Genomic DNA, 15841 nt, shown 5'->3' with positions numbered 1-15841 from the left:
CCAAGAAGTCTACAGCTTGTTTAACGTTAAACTTCTTCCAAAATTGTTTGACGAGAAGTTCTTGAGTCACCGCCTCTTGTTCCTTGTCCTCGTCGCTTTTGCTCTCGCTGTCGGTGTCACCCAGCTTACGCAACTCATCCTTGGTGTTGGTAGAGTCGTTCAGGAGCTTGAACTTCTTTGCAGAGTACGCAGCTTTCACATTGCAGATCAACTCCTGGTCCATGGGCTGGATTAATGACGTAGTGTTGGGAGGAAGGAAGACCACTTTTACGTTGGGGTGACGATCCATAAGTAGGGGCGAGTGTCCAGGTGCGTTGTCAAGGAGCAGCAAAATATTGAATGAAACATTCTGTTGCTCGCAGAATTTCTTCACGTCGGGAACAAAACAGTTGCCAAACCAGAAGAGGGACAGAGAAGAGGACATCCACGCCTTACGTGCGGTTAGCCAGTGGACATTAAGCTTGTTCATGTCCATATTCTTGTAGGCGTGCGGCTTGCGGGCTGTGTGAATCACCGATAACTTTGGTTTACAGGTACCGGAGGCATTGGTGGTAAACAGGACGGTGATGCGTTCCTTCTGCAACTTCCGACCCCTTACCTTGCTGGCAGACTGGACAACGAAGGTCTTGGAAGGTAGCTTTTTCCAGAAAAGACCAGATTCGTCCATGTTAAACACCTGGTCGTCAGTGTACTGTCCTTCCTCCATAATCTCACGTAAGAACGGAGGAAAATCTCTAGCCGCCACACGGTCAGCACTCGCTTCCTCACCATCAATGTTGATGTTGGTGATCTTGTTCCTCTTCTTAAACCTATGCAGCCAACCAGAGGAAGCATTGAAGGGTTTGGGCTCTGCAATTCCCAGCTTACGTGACACTGTTGCGTATAGCTCACGTGCGTACTCCTGCACTGAGCGCGTGTCCACCGCCATGTTGCGTCGCGCCTGACGAATCAAATAACTCACCAGCAAATTTTCCACTTTTGCCAGCACCCTGTTCTGGCAATACCTGATAGATGAAGCACCTGCAGACTTTGTGATTTTCATGTGCTCTTTGATCTTGGCTGCATCCTTCTTGATCGTGCGAATCGTAGATTCGTTGACGCCATGCTGGCGCGCGAGATCAACTTGCCGTGTTCCTTTCTCCAAATCTTGAACAATTTGGTAATTCACCTCGTAGCTTAAGGAACGTCGTGTCTTCTTTGGCTTAGTGCCGCTGGGTCCAGGTAAGGAAAGGTCTCTCTCTGGTGGCGGTGGTGGTCCGGCGGAAGCCATTTTACGGAACAATGGATGCGCGTTTACACGGTGTGGCCTTGAGGGATGAAACTGCCGCGGCTAGGTTAAGCATCGTCTTTCCTCCCTCCCTCCCTCCCTCCCCGGGGTGGTCACGTCATAATAGTTTAAGCCAATTACAGCTAGCAGCAGAGGGGGGTAGGGATGCATGGCCAATCACAGTCCGATACATCATATGACGTCAGTGATAACGCAACAAAGACACACACTGGGCAACCTTACCGCGCCGCTTGCCCAAGCGGAGGGAGGAGGAGGGAGAGGCGATGAGCGCAGGCAGGCAGGCGGGCGGGTGGCGCGTGGGGCAAATCTAAAAATAGCATCTCGAGCCGGACACTCACCGCGTATATGTGGAAAAAATCCGTGTTAAGTGAAAGTTCAGCTCTGGCAAGGCACCGCGTATACGGTAAAACGCGCTAAGTGAAACCGCGTTAGGCGGGGTAATACTGTGTGTGTGTGTATATATATATATATATATATATATATATATATATATATATATATATATATATATATATATATATATATATATATATATATATATATATATATATATATATATATATATATATATAAAACAAACTTGTAGCAAAGGTTTTAAATTAGACAAATTTAGATTTAGGCACGAGATAGGTAAACACTGGTTTGGAAATAGAGTAGTGGATGAGTGGAATAAGTTAACAAACATCATCATTAACTCGAACACACTGGGTAACTTCAAATACGGATATATGAACGATAGAGGGTTGGGTGTAAACAGGACTGCCCAGTATGGGCCAAGTGGCCCGCTACAGTTTTCCCCATTCTTATGTTTTTATGCTTATTATGTGACATATTTATATCATCTTTTAATGATCTATACCTGGGTGCATAATTACGTCGTTAAGCAACACAACATACAATTTTCTTAGTTACAACTCGGTCATATTTTGGATGTAACATGTATACGTCATCATTTGATTAAGTTTCCATACCTGGGGGTGCATTACATGAAGCAACTTAAGACAATTTTTTTAAGTTGAATTTTAAAATACGGTTATAATGATTTTTTAATAATCGTCATTGATGAGGAAGCTGCCTTAGAGAACTAGGTGGTTCGAAGTTGTACCAGAACCTTGATAGCTCGATATTTAACTTTTGAATGTCTCTTTTGATAAAGTAATCCAAAGCTTTGCCATGACATCATAGACGTCAAATTTTACCTTGCTTCATTGTCAGCCTGTAATTCTGCATCAGCATCCATGGAAAATAGAGAGTGAACTGAGCTGAAACCAGTTCACATGTACGAGTGTGCAGCTTCTGTTGTGAAACTTGTCACCAGGGTAAGCCTGACCTGGACTGACCAGACCTGACACAAGGAGAGTTACTGCATTAATCCCTAGACCATAATCTATGGTCCAAACTTTATGAAACGGCACCTATTGGCCACATCCTTCAGTCCTTGACTAAAAGAAAATCACATGTGACCTCTGCAAGACCCAAGCAACTCCAGCGACCCCATGAGAGCCCAGTGACCCTAAGAGCTCTATGCACCACTTTATAATGCACCTTAAAATCCCGTTTGGGGTTGCTACCCCATGTTTGGGAACCACTGTTGTATACAGTAGTCTCTGATTACAGACACCATTTTGTTTTGTTAAGGATAGATGAGAAAAATCACATGCTGTAGCATTTTTTTAATTAGTTTTGATGTTATAGTCAAGATTATCAGCAGATTGGTTCTCTCTCCTTTATACGTTATTGTAATAGTTTTGTCTTTAATATGTATTATGGACAGATATAAGTGTTACAGCTGCAAATTAGTAACTCTACATTAGATTGTGAATTCCATAAAACCATAACTACAGTACAGTACCATCTGTTGTGCATAATAATGTATAACCTACCTAGTTTCCATTTATATTGAGAGCACATGCAAAAGATTTCATGTTATATATATCTTAACTGATGTATTGTATGTCTACCTCATAAAATTTCCCTGATAAGTGATACACTATATCTAAATGATTATGATAAAATATATATTTTGAAGCTACAGTAAGAACTTTACTTATTGCCCTAAATATTTTGTTCTTTTCTACTTTCTTCGTGTTACATAATGTATCATATACATGTACCTGTACTGTAATTATAATTGAAAGTATTGATAATATAATTACTGTAATTCTAAGTTAAAGCATAAAATTCTCATTTACTGCTGTGTAATCTTTGTGGGCACTATTGCTTTTAAAACCCAGTGTACTTGTACTTATGATGAAAGAACATAAATGCAAAATATTAACTATAAGGAAAATTAAACCAAAATCTTCTAAACGCGACATCTTTATTAATGCAAGGTAAATTGGCAACTGCCCATACTATAAAAATAATGCCCTACCACCACGCATTCCTATTAATCATTAGCTACTAAGGTGTTGACATCTGCTGGGAAGACACCTGGCACTGCTAACCTCAATGATGATGATTATCAAAAGATTCCTATTCGGAATATAAATACTGTACTGTAGGAAATAATAATAGAGGATTAGCATGATCACAGGTAAGGCCAGGTCTTCAGTAATACCTACAACAGTTTACCACATATCTATGTCCACTATTATTACTCACTACTTCATATAGCTCTTAATGTGTCACCAGTGGATCTGCATCCAGAGGATTTACTCAATAGTACTGCACAATAAACAAGAACTAATAGACTAATATGAACTATTTGCTTTGTTTACTATACTAATTCCAGTATTATGCTGTAATTTTTTATATATTCATCCCTAAGTGAGGTGGCATATGTATAGTGACCAGGTATGTTCTTGTGTTATGTGGGTTTGAAAGAGGCATATTGATGATGATGTCATTTTGGATGTCATTTAAAACCAACACCAACAGTTTATACAAAAAGCATCCAAAATGATTTCATCAAGCAAAAACTGAGGTAGATTGACAAATGCTTTACATATAAACTATTGTGATGATTAAAAATGTCTCATTATATTTTTTTTTCTCTTAGGATATAAATTTTAAACAATAACAAAAATACGAGTTATTTACGAATAGTTTTGATAATCAACTGGGTCTTTATATATTGATTTATTGAAAGGAATGATATAAAAGGTATACTTGTACTTTTGGTGGACAAGAATCTTGCACTATATCTTCCGTCATAATTACAGAGCTCGGCAGAAGTTGCGATCATGTTTTAAAGAATATATTAAGCCTTGGAACATACTGCTTAATATGACAAATATTGTTAATTCCACTTTAGCCAACCTTACTACAGGTGTTAAAAAAACAAAAGCAACCTGTAATCATAAGATACACAGTTTGGATGTGACAGACAAAAGGCTTTTTAAGGAGTCTAATCATGGTAGTGTACAGTACAAATGCCCAAATAAATGATATCATGGTTTTCAGAAAATGGTACTACCCTGTACCTGGCGACTACCAGACTCGCTTTATTTTTTTGATGTGGAACACAATTTTGTGAAACCGTAACAAATTAAATAATAAATGCTGAAGCAGTTTTTCACAAGATTATTGTAAGAACAAATCATGTACTGTACTGTTGTTAAAATATGAAACCTTATTCAACTAATAATTATTTTAAAGAGTAACAAATGCCTTTCATATTGTTCTAAAAATAAAACAACATCTAAACAAGGAAATAAGCCATATGCAGAATATTCTACACTACTATTAAGTGTTACAGGTATCAGCTAATGTTGTTGTATCTTCTAGGACTGGCTGTCCCTTTTTTTTTTCCTGCACTCATCTTCTTCATCTTTCAAGCATGGGATTGGGCTACCCTGTATAGCTATTTTATTATTGCTACCCATTTTAAAGCCTTTTGCTTACAAAAACATGAGGGAATGCCCCCCCAAAAAGTTGGGTAGTGAGAAATTTGGCTCAGGAGTTTGTTAATATATCATCTTACTATATAACAGCGTCCAGACTATTGGTAAGTGGTCAGTCACTCGCATTGCTCCTGCCAAGCTGCCAGATACCGTTATTTGAACGAATCATACTGAAATCCATGACATCACTTCGTTGGACGATTGTACATACGGAGTGTTAAGTCGGATATCTAATGTAAATAGAAAATATAAATAAAGATTACCATATACATGCTAGAATTAAATCACTACTGTATTAATTAAAAATATATAATAGGTTAAATTTGGATGTCCTTATCAATGGCAACTTCTAACACGTTTTAACATTACTATTGAGTGTACTATGTCTATTATACAATGACCCAAGATGATTATGTCCTGTTCAAATAAATATGCTATTTAACTATATGAGGAACCATAACAGACAAACCATATGCTGTTCTGGCTAATGTCATTATGCCATTGTATTATTAAAATGACACAACTTGTAATACTAACAGTAGAAGTAATATACACTAAACAAGTTTGAATATAAAGACTACAATAATTCAAACCTGATAGGAATACAGCAACATAAATATAATGTACAGTAGCACTGACCAATATACTGGCAAATGGAGTTATTTCTTACTTAAAAGTTTACAGAAGAATTTAAATAATATGTTAATTCCATGGTAGGTAAAAATACATAGGTTACTCTTAGCTAATCAAAAGCCCATTTTTTGCTGACAGGAACTCTGTTAATCACTCTACAATAAAAATGTACTTCCTACAATATACAGGATAACCAATACATATTATATTACAATGCAAGAAAATATTGTACACTTCTCCTTCGGTGAATAGTAAATCAACATAAAGGGTCATATGATTACACGGACAATGGAACACTTTATCCACGTGCAGAGAGTCAACACTTGAGGAGCAAAATACGGACAATGGTAAAGATACTGTTTAAAGAATAACTATATAAAGAAGAGACCAGCAGAACAAGAAATATCTGCACTAGCCTATCCATCCAAATCATATCAAACAGAGAATACTTTCACATGTAATTCTCTAATAGGAAAGTCTCACAAAATAAACAAACAAATAAATCCAATACTACTAGATATCTACCATTTTAAACATGTTAGTATATACAAGGAACTTTGAATTACAGTGAAACTCGCTTAACATCATTTCGCTCAGCATCACTTTATATCACAAAGTTCTGAAAACCACGCGTCAAATTGGCTGCACAACCTCACTTAATGTCACAACTAGCTTATAATCACATTTCCCAAAAATTCTGGGGTACTGACTCGGTGTTACATATGGCAATGCCACTGTTTAATCTTGTGGTCTGAGGTCGCACAGTGGTGTGTCAGGTGAAGTGCAGTGGTGTTGTTCTAGGTGGCTTGAAATCAAGAGGAGCTTTCAGATAACTGAGCTCAAGAGGAGCTTTCAGATAACTGAGCTCAAGAGGCTGTGTCAGGCGAGGTGTGGCAAGCAGTGTGGTCCTGGGTATTGTGAGGCCAAGGCTCCGCAAAGGTGCCAAATTGCCAACAAGCTGCTTAGTTATCATGGAGAAATATGATGTAGGTGTCACTGCTGATGTTTGAACCAAGAGAGTGGATTTGCCACATGCCATGCTACTCATCAAGGACACTGGTGGTGTGTCACGTGAAAGCAGGCTTTTGAGAGTTAAATGTGATTCAGACAACAAATGTAGTCAAACCACCTACAGGCTTCACTAAGGGATTTTCAACTACAGTAATCCCCGGGTTACGGAAGGGATGCATCCTTGAAAAGTTGACCATAACGTGAAACACATTTTCCCATTGACTTCGATTATATAATTGGAGATGCATTCCCAAAGAAACATTTTCACAAAAAGAAGTAATATAGTACAAGCACACTAATGAATGAAAATATATTTTTTTAACACATACATTGATTACCTTATGATATAAAGATAATAAATACAGTACACAAAACACTCGAATTTAACTCATCACACACAATATTTAATGCTGTGTGAGGTGAGGTGGTGCAATGGGAGTTATTGGGAGATGTAGCAAGCCCTAATGTTTTTGCAATCTGGCTAAGTTTTTCTCCTGCACCAAACTTCATAAAACATCAAGTTTTATATCTTATGTACCGGTAATTCCTTTATGGGCTCTTTTAGCACTAATGCTTTCACTTGCACTTGATGGCCTCTTTCCACTCATCTTGAACAAGGGTAATACACTGGACAGTTTTGAATAAGGTATGTATACTGTATACAGTAAGTGTTAAATCCAAGAGCTGGAATCAAGAGATCAAGGGTACACACTGGGAGATATAAACAAACCGAGTCCAGTGGCATGGGTACACTGTGTATCCCCACACTTGGTAGAAGCAAATGCCAAGAAATCCACACCAAATAAATTATAACGTCGGTGATTTTTTATTTATTTATTTTCTATAGAGCGAGTTTTCTGTTGAAAATTTACCCCATCTCTGTAAGGTCAAATTTACGGGCTGTATCCCGAATATTAGAGGTTATAATTTTAAAAATCCGTATGAGCGATTTTCTGCAACCTGAGTTTCCATAACTTCGGGGATACTGTACCTGAATTGTATAAGAAAACACCGATGAAAATGCTGAGTGGACTGAACCACTAGATGACTCCAATAAACATATACAATGCAGCATTTAATTGGTTTCTTAATTTTTTGGCGATAGAAAAAATGCTGCTTAATGAAGAACTACTTTGTTTGAGTACATAACACCCCACACATTGCCAGCAAACATGTTGGCATTAACCACTTCACTATGGGGATGCCATTTTAAATATTTTATTTGGCTAATGCCTGACGATTTTATTCAGCTCAGAAGGGAGCCCCTACACAAGTGGTTCAACTCTCCAACCACACTTAAAGTTACATTTTTATGCTTTACAGAGCGTATGATATTAAGCAAGATCCACTCAGTGTTAAATAATGTGGGTAAAACAACGCTAGTTCAAAAACTTACAAAACTGTGGTCAAAGGTACACATTTCAGTGCTAAATCATTACTATGCATAACTTCATGAACTAATAAGCCAATCCCAATTTATTAGAGAAAGTTCTCAAATATGATCATCCATATGAGGATTTCCTGGCCCCTCCAAGGTGAGTTACTTCTAGCTAACTTCTCTCTTCACCAATAAAGCAGTACTAACTATCTCATTATATTTATTTTGTTAAGCAATAGTGAGCAGTGGTAACTAGAATTAAATAGGCATTATTTGTACTGCAATCAGGAGGTTGTACTAATTTGGCATCATTCAATAAGCAGCAGCACAGCTGAGGGATTGGTCTCTCAAGATTGGAAGGTTGATTTCCTATTAAATGATGGCTGGCGACATGAGATCTTCACCTTCAGGGTAATAAAGAGCATGACTGAGAAATTGGCACAATTATCCTTTTAACTTCTCATTACCCTGCACAGTATTTGTATGCTTCATTATTTATTGATTTAACTAACTTCAATTGAGAAAATATATAAATTAGTTAAAACAAAGGGGGGGGGGTACAACCAAGCATGGAGGCTGAGCATTTAGTTATATCAGCACCTTCACATCATACATCAGCACTAGGCTTGGTAACACCTTGGCATTTTAAAGTTATATAATCAGAGGTTATAAAATTAACCTAGTATCAGGAACTTTCATTTTAAGGCATACTAGAGTTTTGGACAGAACTCAAAATAGTTAATAGTAGAACTATCTTTTGAAACGATGAAATTTATATTCACGTTTACAGTAACTTGGTAGAAACTCATTACATCAAATGTTCATGTACTGTGCTGTACAGTATAATCATATTTGAATATTGATATTTAAAAATGCAAATGAATAAATAATCATTCATCTGCTTAAGTAACCCAAGGGTTGGTACTATGAAGAATGACCAATCTTTAAATTTCCTATTAAAATTACTTAAATGCACAGCAGAAGTTAATGTTATGAGTTTCTTAACAGTTATCACTCATATCATTTGATCAAGTCTTGGAGGGGCACAGATTGTTACCATATAAATAAACCTTGCAAGGCAGTACAGGACAGGATGGTCAGACAGTGCGGTGCTAGATTCCGACAAGCAAATGCAGTACCTGCGTAATACCCGTATTGGTTGCATAAACCTTCACAATGTTGAGGAACTTTTCGTTGTATTTCAATTATCAGAGAACTTTGAGGCAAGATTACATTTTTTGCAAAACTCATAATACTGTACACCTTTTCATGCAAAATATAATGCAACCTTGCCCTAAGCATTTAGCAACAAATAGCAACTAGAATAAATATTCCATTAAATAATGTGGTACCGAGCTTACCATAATGCAAATACACACAAACAAGGGAAAAATTCCTCTGGCAGGTAATACAAGTAAGCCACAAGTTCCTGAGCAAAAATAAACTTCTTGGACACTTTTAACTTAGCTTAGTTATAACCACCACAGAAACTCTTCCTACTTGATTGTCTAACTAACAGACATTCCTTCTAACAAATATTCAAATATAATGGTTTATAATAAGCCCTGATACAAATACTATTTAAAGATGGGATGCCACAGCCACTCTTCTAACATATATAAAATATTTCTAAACAGCTGTGGCATCCTAGGATTCATAATCTGACTAGGATCAGCAGGATGAGAAGCAGCCACAGATACCTCTATGGCCATGAGGTCATGATTGGCAGGCACCAAGTTGTCGATGATCTATCGCACCTTTATGAGAAGGTATATTATAGTTGGCTAATGATGCAGTCCCTGAGAAAATGGTGTGCAGCACTAAACATGACTCTGTAGCACCTACAACACTATAACATTAGCAAACGTCTAATGATTAAGCTATACTGGCACGTAAAATATTTGATTGTGTCTGTGCTACAATGAAATGCCTATTTGAGCAGCAACATTAAATTTACTCTATGGAATGAATTGACCATGGCTTTATTTGTACTTATACCCTGAGTTTGGCATTATTTGTAGCCTGTCACACCAGCTAAATATTACAGGAGATCAGACACTGCACCCATGTTTGGTTAAGAAAATAATCCCTGAGTTACCACAAATGAATGGGCACCACAATGCTATTTCATGGCTTCTCACCTGAAACATGTATTGAATGAATCCTTAGTATCTGTGGATCTGACAGTGTCCTGTCTTGCACTGCCCATTAATAATATGCTCTTTATATGAACAGGTAAAATATTGATATAGTGTTCCATTCACTGAAATAATAGCCAAAGGGATACCAGTTTCCTTTTGTTGTTGATTTTAAACAGTAAGTCCCGTAAAGGATTACTGAATATGGACAGCACATGTGAAGAAAAAAAACCTGTCACCCCTTTGCCTATTAACCCACAATGGTGAAAATGCACCATATATATTTTCAGCAACACTCTGAACCAGACAACAATTAACCAATAGTCTTTCAGATAAACAGTACATTGCAATGAGATGCACTGCCAATAGGAACTGGTGCATGAAGTTACAGCATATAGTTCACTCAGTGCAATAGAGAGCTTGGCAAAATGCTGAACTATGGGCAATATATAACTTACCAAGCTTTATTTATATAAAGTTTTCAGCTTAAGAAAACTTTGTCATTGTAAATTTTTAATTTAAGAATTATTCCAATATAAAAAAAATTGACAGGCATTTCTCTTAGCTTGGCAGTACATTACTAATGAACACACAGACTGATAGAATGAGAAACACAGTCACTTCTGGCTTACTCTAAAGAAAGTCCATACACGTCACTGTGAGCTCAACTAAAGATATAATGATACACATAGTTCAGCATTACATCACAGACAGGCGTCAGGTTCCTTGAGTTCAAGGTCATTATTGGATACACTAAGTTTCACAGTCTGTGTGTACATTTTTCAACCTTACAAGCAGTATCTAACAACATCCTATTTACCACTCCATAAAAAAACCAATCTAGCTTAACGGATACATTTCAATGAAAGCTTTGTATGTTATGTTGTTTGGAATTTCACCCCATCTGAATCCTTGCAATGCTCAGACAACTAATTCAACTACATAAAAATCTGGATACACAATATTCTACCCCTGAGCATAACAGAGGTTCAGGCACATTTTGAAATGGAATATCCTATCCCACTTCCCCCAGTAATTTTAAAACTGGAACTATCATGCAAAAAATTCAATTTTCCTTTGACCTTCCTAATAGTTAGTCCTAGCCTTATATCTAGCCATCTTGATTTTGGGTTGTGGGGGCATTGGCCTCCTGAGGTATTGGAAAGAACTCTTCTTTACATGGTACTGGTCCTACAGCAGCCATTCCTTCAGAAGTAGGGAAGATTGCAGGTGAATCTTTGGCTGCATCGGGGGGGCCACCTTCTCCTGCCTCATTACGATGAGTGGAAAATACGTGGATCTTTACACTATGACGGTGTTGGAATTTTTTCTTGCAGATTGGACAAGAAAACTGAGGCTCCACTCCACATTCATATTTCTTGTGCCGTTTTAAGTTACCTGTTGAGGCATATGTGCGACCACACTTTTCACACGCAAATTGTTTGGGACTTTCTGAGAAGGGGTAGCCCAATATGGATTTAGGGCTGACTTTTTCTCGGCTTTTGAGGAGCAGAGGAAGGCCTATAGGGGGGGGACAGGCCAGGATATCCGTGGACACCCGGGGGGGCAACAGGCCAGGGAAACCAGCTCTCACAAGGTTATAAGCACGCAAGTAATCTGCAAGAAAACACAGGGGTTAGCAGGTAGACAAGGTGGTGTGCTGAGGTTAGCTCTACAGTACTCCAAAAGAAGCAGTTTGGGGCCATCCACTATTCTTCTCCAAGTGTATTAAATTACAGTGGGAGAGGAATGAGTGAGTGAACCAGCCATGCAGAGAAAGCCAATCAGGAGAGAGCCAAAAAATAGGGGTTGGGTGGGGGGGGATTAACAACAAAGCCATGCATTGTTGGCATCTAAAAAAATACAAGACAGTAAAACTTCAAAACCCTAAACAGATTTATCACAACCAAAAGACTTATAACTGAGGTAAACAATAACACTAGAAAACTATATAAGAGTACAAATGTCATAAGGGTCTTGGACCTTTAGAAAATTAATCCACTAGAATGCAAATGAGATCAATGGTTACATTGTAAAGCAAACAAAGTAAAACATGAAAAATAAAATGTCTTATCTAATACATATAGTATTTATGTTTAAATCACAATGCTATGAAATCTTGTGAATATCTTAGTGTACTGCATATTTGTGATGAGATAACATATGTTGCTTCAAGTTGAATTTATGTGTACACTTCTTATTGCACACTGGACACATGAACTTGGGTTCAACACCACACTCAAACTTCTGATGGCGGTGGAGAGACCGCCTTACACCGTAGCCCTTGCCGCAGCGGTGACAGGTGTGCACCAATCCTCCATTAGTGCTACTGGTTCCTTGTACCAGTGGTACACCCACAGATCCCCCATCAGTGCTGCTACTTGTGAGGTTGAGGTTGTTGTTGTTGTTTTTGTTGTTGTTATTGTTGTGGTTGATGCTGTTGCTGTTGTGCTTATTTCTATGGAATGAGCTGCTTAGGTTTGGGAAAGGTTTGGTATCAATGTTCTGAAAGGGACTGGGGGAGGTTAGGTGAAATGGGAGACTATGGTGATGTTCAGGTTTTGAGGTGTCTGCTAAAGCTCGATGGGCCAGAGCTCGTGTCAACAGCTCCAGACGGCTTACTGGTTGGGAGTGACCCAATCCCATTCTTCTCAACCCAGACAGGTATATAAGATCAGGTGGTGGCTTGGTACCTGGGGAAGGAGGAGATACTAGGTATCGGGCTGGGGATGATGGCAAGGATATGGAGGAAGGAGAAGGAGAAGGGGGGACCAAAAGGGTTGTAGGATCATACGACCGTCCAGGGGATGCAGCACAGGAAGGTACCTGGGGAGTATGGTGGCCTGAAACACAGGAGACACTGTGTCAGCATTGGCCTTACCAACATGAACAACACCATCACCTTTTTCTGTCCCTAATTTTCAAAGTTGCATTTCTCAACTACTTAAGTCACAGTATGAAAGAACCAGTTTCATCCATGATTTCCAGAGGCAAAGTATTTCACTTCAGTACCCGAGACCACGTCATGCTCTAGAGTAAGAGGTAGCATAAATTAAAAATATTGCAAATAACATGCTCCTAATAATTATGTTCTCTTACAGAATGCAGTTCTTATGGGTGACATGCTCTTTGTGCAGAAAAATTTAATGAGATGAAAAAGAAGATTATAAAGCTACAAATACTGTACATTCCTTGTACAGTACAGTACATACTGTGAAAAGTAAACACAATTAGACATTTAACTATAAAGAGACACTTAGAAATAAAATTAATAACAAAAGTACAATATATATATATATATATATATATATATATATATATATATATATATATATATATATATATATATATATATATATATATATATATATATATATATATATATATATATATATATACTGAAAAGTCATGCTAATGAAGTGCATCAAGGAAAAAAAGCAGGAACGATTGCTCTGAATCATAAAGAGTAATTCTTGAATGAAATGCAATATTTTAAACAATATTATAAAGTCATACTAACAGGAAACAGTATGGTATTTGTTGTGTGGATTGAGGAAAGTACAAAAACAATTAAAATGGATATATAAGACCAAACATGACAAAAAGCAGACCCAGGCTGTAAGGATAAGGTCAGGTAGGGGATAGGGGTAGGTTAATGACCATCTTTTCTCTTCAAAGAAAATGGACTGAAGCAGTTATCCAACACTAGTTCTCCAATATCCAGTAATTATTTCACAAGTTACTAGAATTGTAATGTTGTGAGATTGGAGTTTTGTGAAGGGCAATTAAATTTCCTGTGGATGATTGTGATACATTAAGATATTTTCTATTACTCTGTATTATCAACAGTCAAATGACAAAATAAATACGCTCACCACGGGATTTTGCTAATGTTGACAACCTTATTAGACAGATCTCTTGAGTACCAAAAAAATTATGTTTTACATTTTATCCAGGTAAACCATATTACTGATTAATGGAGTCAAATTATAAATGAAAAACAATATTTATACACTTTACATATATTTTCTTTTGTCATCATAAAGTAACAAAATTTTTCAGGATTAATCTTGTTTTAATACACACTCACACCTTAATGTATACACTATGTTCAAAATTCCTTATCCTTTCTTACTCAATAACATGCATACAGTACTGTATTTGTAGACTTAGAATGTCTACAACACACCTAGAGCAGCTAGCAAGATGTACTTTGCTATGAATTAATATAAATAAGTTCAAGTTTGGTGCACCATACAGTATGAAAGATCATGAGCCTTCCTCACTGTGAATCTCATATTTCTAATAGATATGTAAATTATCATACACACATTAAATGACAACACACAAAAAATTACCATATAATAACATGTGATAATGTACTACTGTACAGTATAGCATGTTATTTTACAATATACTCTGTACATATAAGACCACTGTACAGTGTTCTTATTGTCTCTTGCTATTGAAAACACAACAAAATTCTCATTGAGTGGGTGACTTTTGTTGTTGTGGTATACATATGTACGGTACCATAATAAAACCAAAAACAAATTCAGACAGTTTGGAATTATAAATACTGTAGTGCAATACAAAAAGAATCTACTTGTATAGGTATTCTTAACAATCTCACTGAATACAGACGTTTTCAAATCTTATTCTTGCTGGTGACGAACTACATTCACTTCATTCAAGGTAGAGTACGGTACGCTACAGTATACAAATTAAAATAAATTTATTTTACACACACTAAATATTTTTCCTACTATGACAGCCATCGGCCTTCACTTTTGCACATGTGTACTGAGGGACAGAGGATAAAGAAACATAAGGTTGTAGTAACCCTTTAATGAAAGTCAACATAATATCAACAACTTAATGAATGGGAGTAACAAATATGTATGAAAATAAACATTATAAGAAATATTGAGTACTGTACTTCATATTTCAAAATACAATGAGGATATGTACTATGCAACCATGCAACTTCAAATATTTCAACTACAGTACTATCATCTAAATTAATTTGGCAGTGCAATGATGATATCAACAGAATTACACTACTAAGTTTTATTCACCTATTTATGCAGCACCATGGAGGATATCCATAAACACACAAATACAACCAACCAATACAATACTAACGTTCCCCAATTTTCAAGTAATTTACCGAGTATTTTCACTTGGGACTAACAGCAAAGGGTATTAATTTGCTTCACGGGATGAATATTTCAATGTGTTAAGATTTTTATGAAGAATTAGAAAAATGTGAATAAATTATAACAAGATATTACTAATATGAGCAGAAAAACCATAGTACAAACTAAAAATATCCTGGGACCTCAAGGAAAATAATTACTGTACTATACTAAAAAAAAATCTGCCTTCAGATGGAGACAAATATATTTAAGAGGAATGTGTCTTTAAAGATAAATTGCTTAATAAACTAAAATAAAAAATAAAATAAACATATAATTAGAGTATCTACAGTATATATAAAAGATGATTTTCATTAAATGCCTGGATTTCCTACGTTGTTAAGGTTAAA

At 36.7% G+C, this 15841-nt stretch overlaps 1 protein-coding gene across 4 annotated transcripts in view; it reads right to left on the bottom strand.

Annotated features, from left to right (window-relative positions):
- LOC121872616 (sex determination protein fruitless-like) overlaps nucleotides 1-15841 on the bottom strand; it is a 98350-nt gene that overhangs the window by 34415 nt on the left and 48094 nt on the right. For 3 of the 4 annotated variants that reach the window (XM_042375509.1, XM_042375508.1, XM_042375510.1), the window contains exon 5: nucleotides 3592-11910. The exons of the other annotated variant lie outside the window; for it this stretch is intronic. In XM_042375509.1, coding sequence (XP_042231443.1) covers nucleotides 11405-11910 — 506 coding nt within the window. In that variant the 3' untranslated portion in view covers nucleotides 3592-11404. Of the gene's footprint in view, nucleotides 1-3591; nucleotides 11911-15841 lie in introns of those variants that run through there. 4 annotated transcript variants of the gene reach the window in all.

Source organism: Homarus americanus, unplaced genomic scaffold (genome assembly GCF_018991925.1).
Source record: "Homarus americanus isolate GMGI-L3 unplaced genomic scaffold, GMGI_Hamer_2.0 scaffold39155, whole genome shotgun sequence".
Lineage (NCBI taxonomy): Eukaryota > Metazoa > Arthropoda > Malacostraca > Decapoda > Nephropidae > Homarus > Homarus americanus.
Note: the sequence above shows the minus strand (reverse complement) of the source record. Positions and strands in the feature narration are given on the sequence as shown.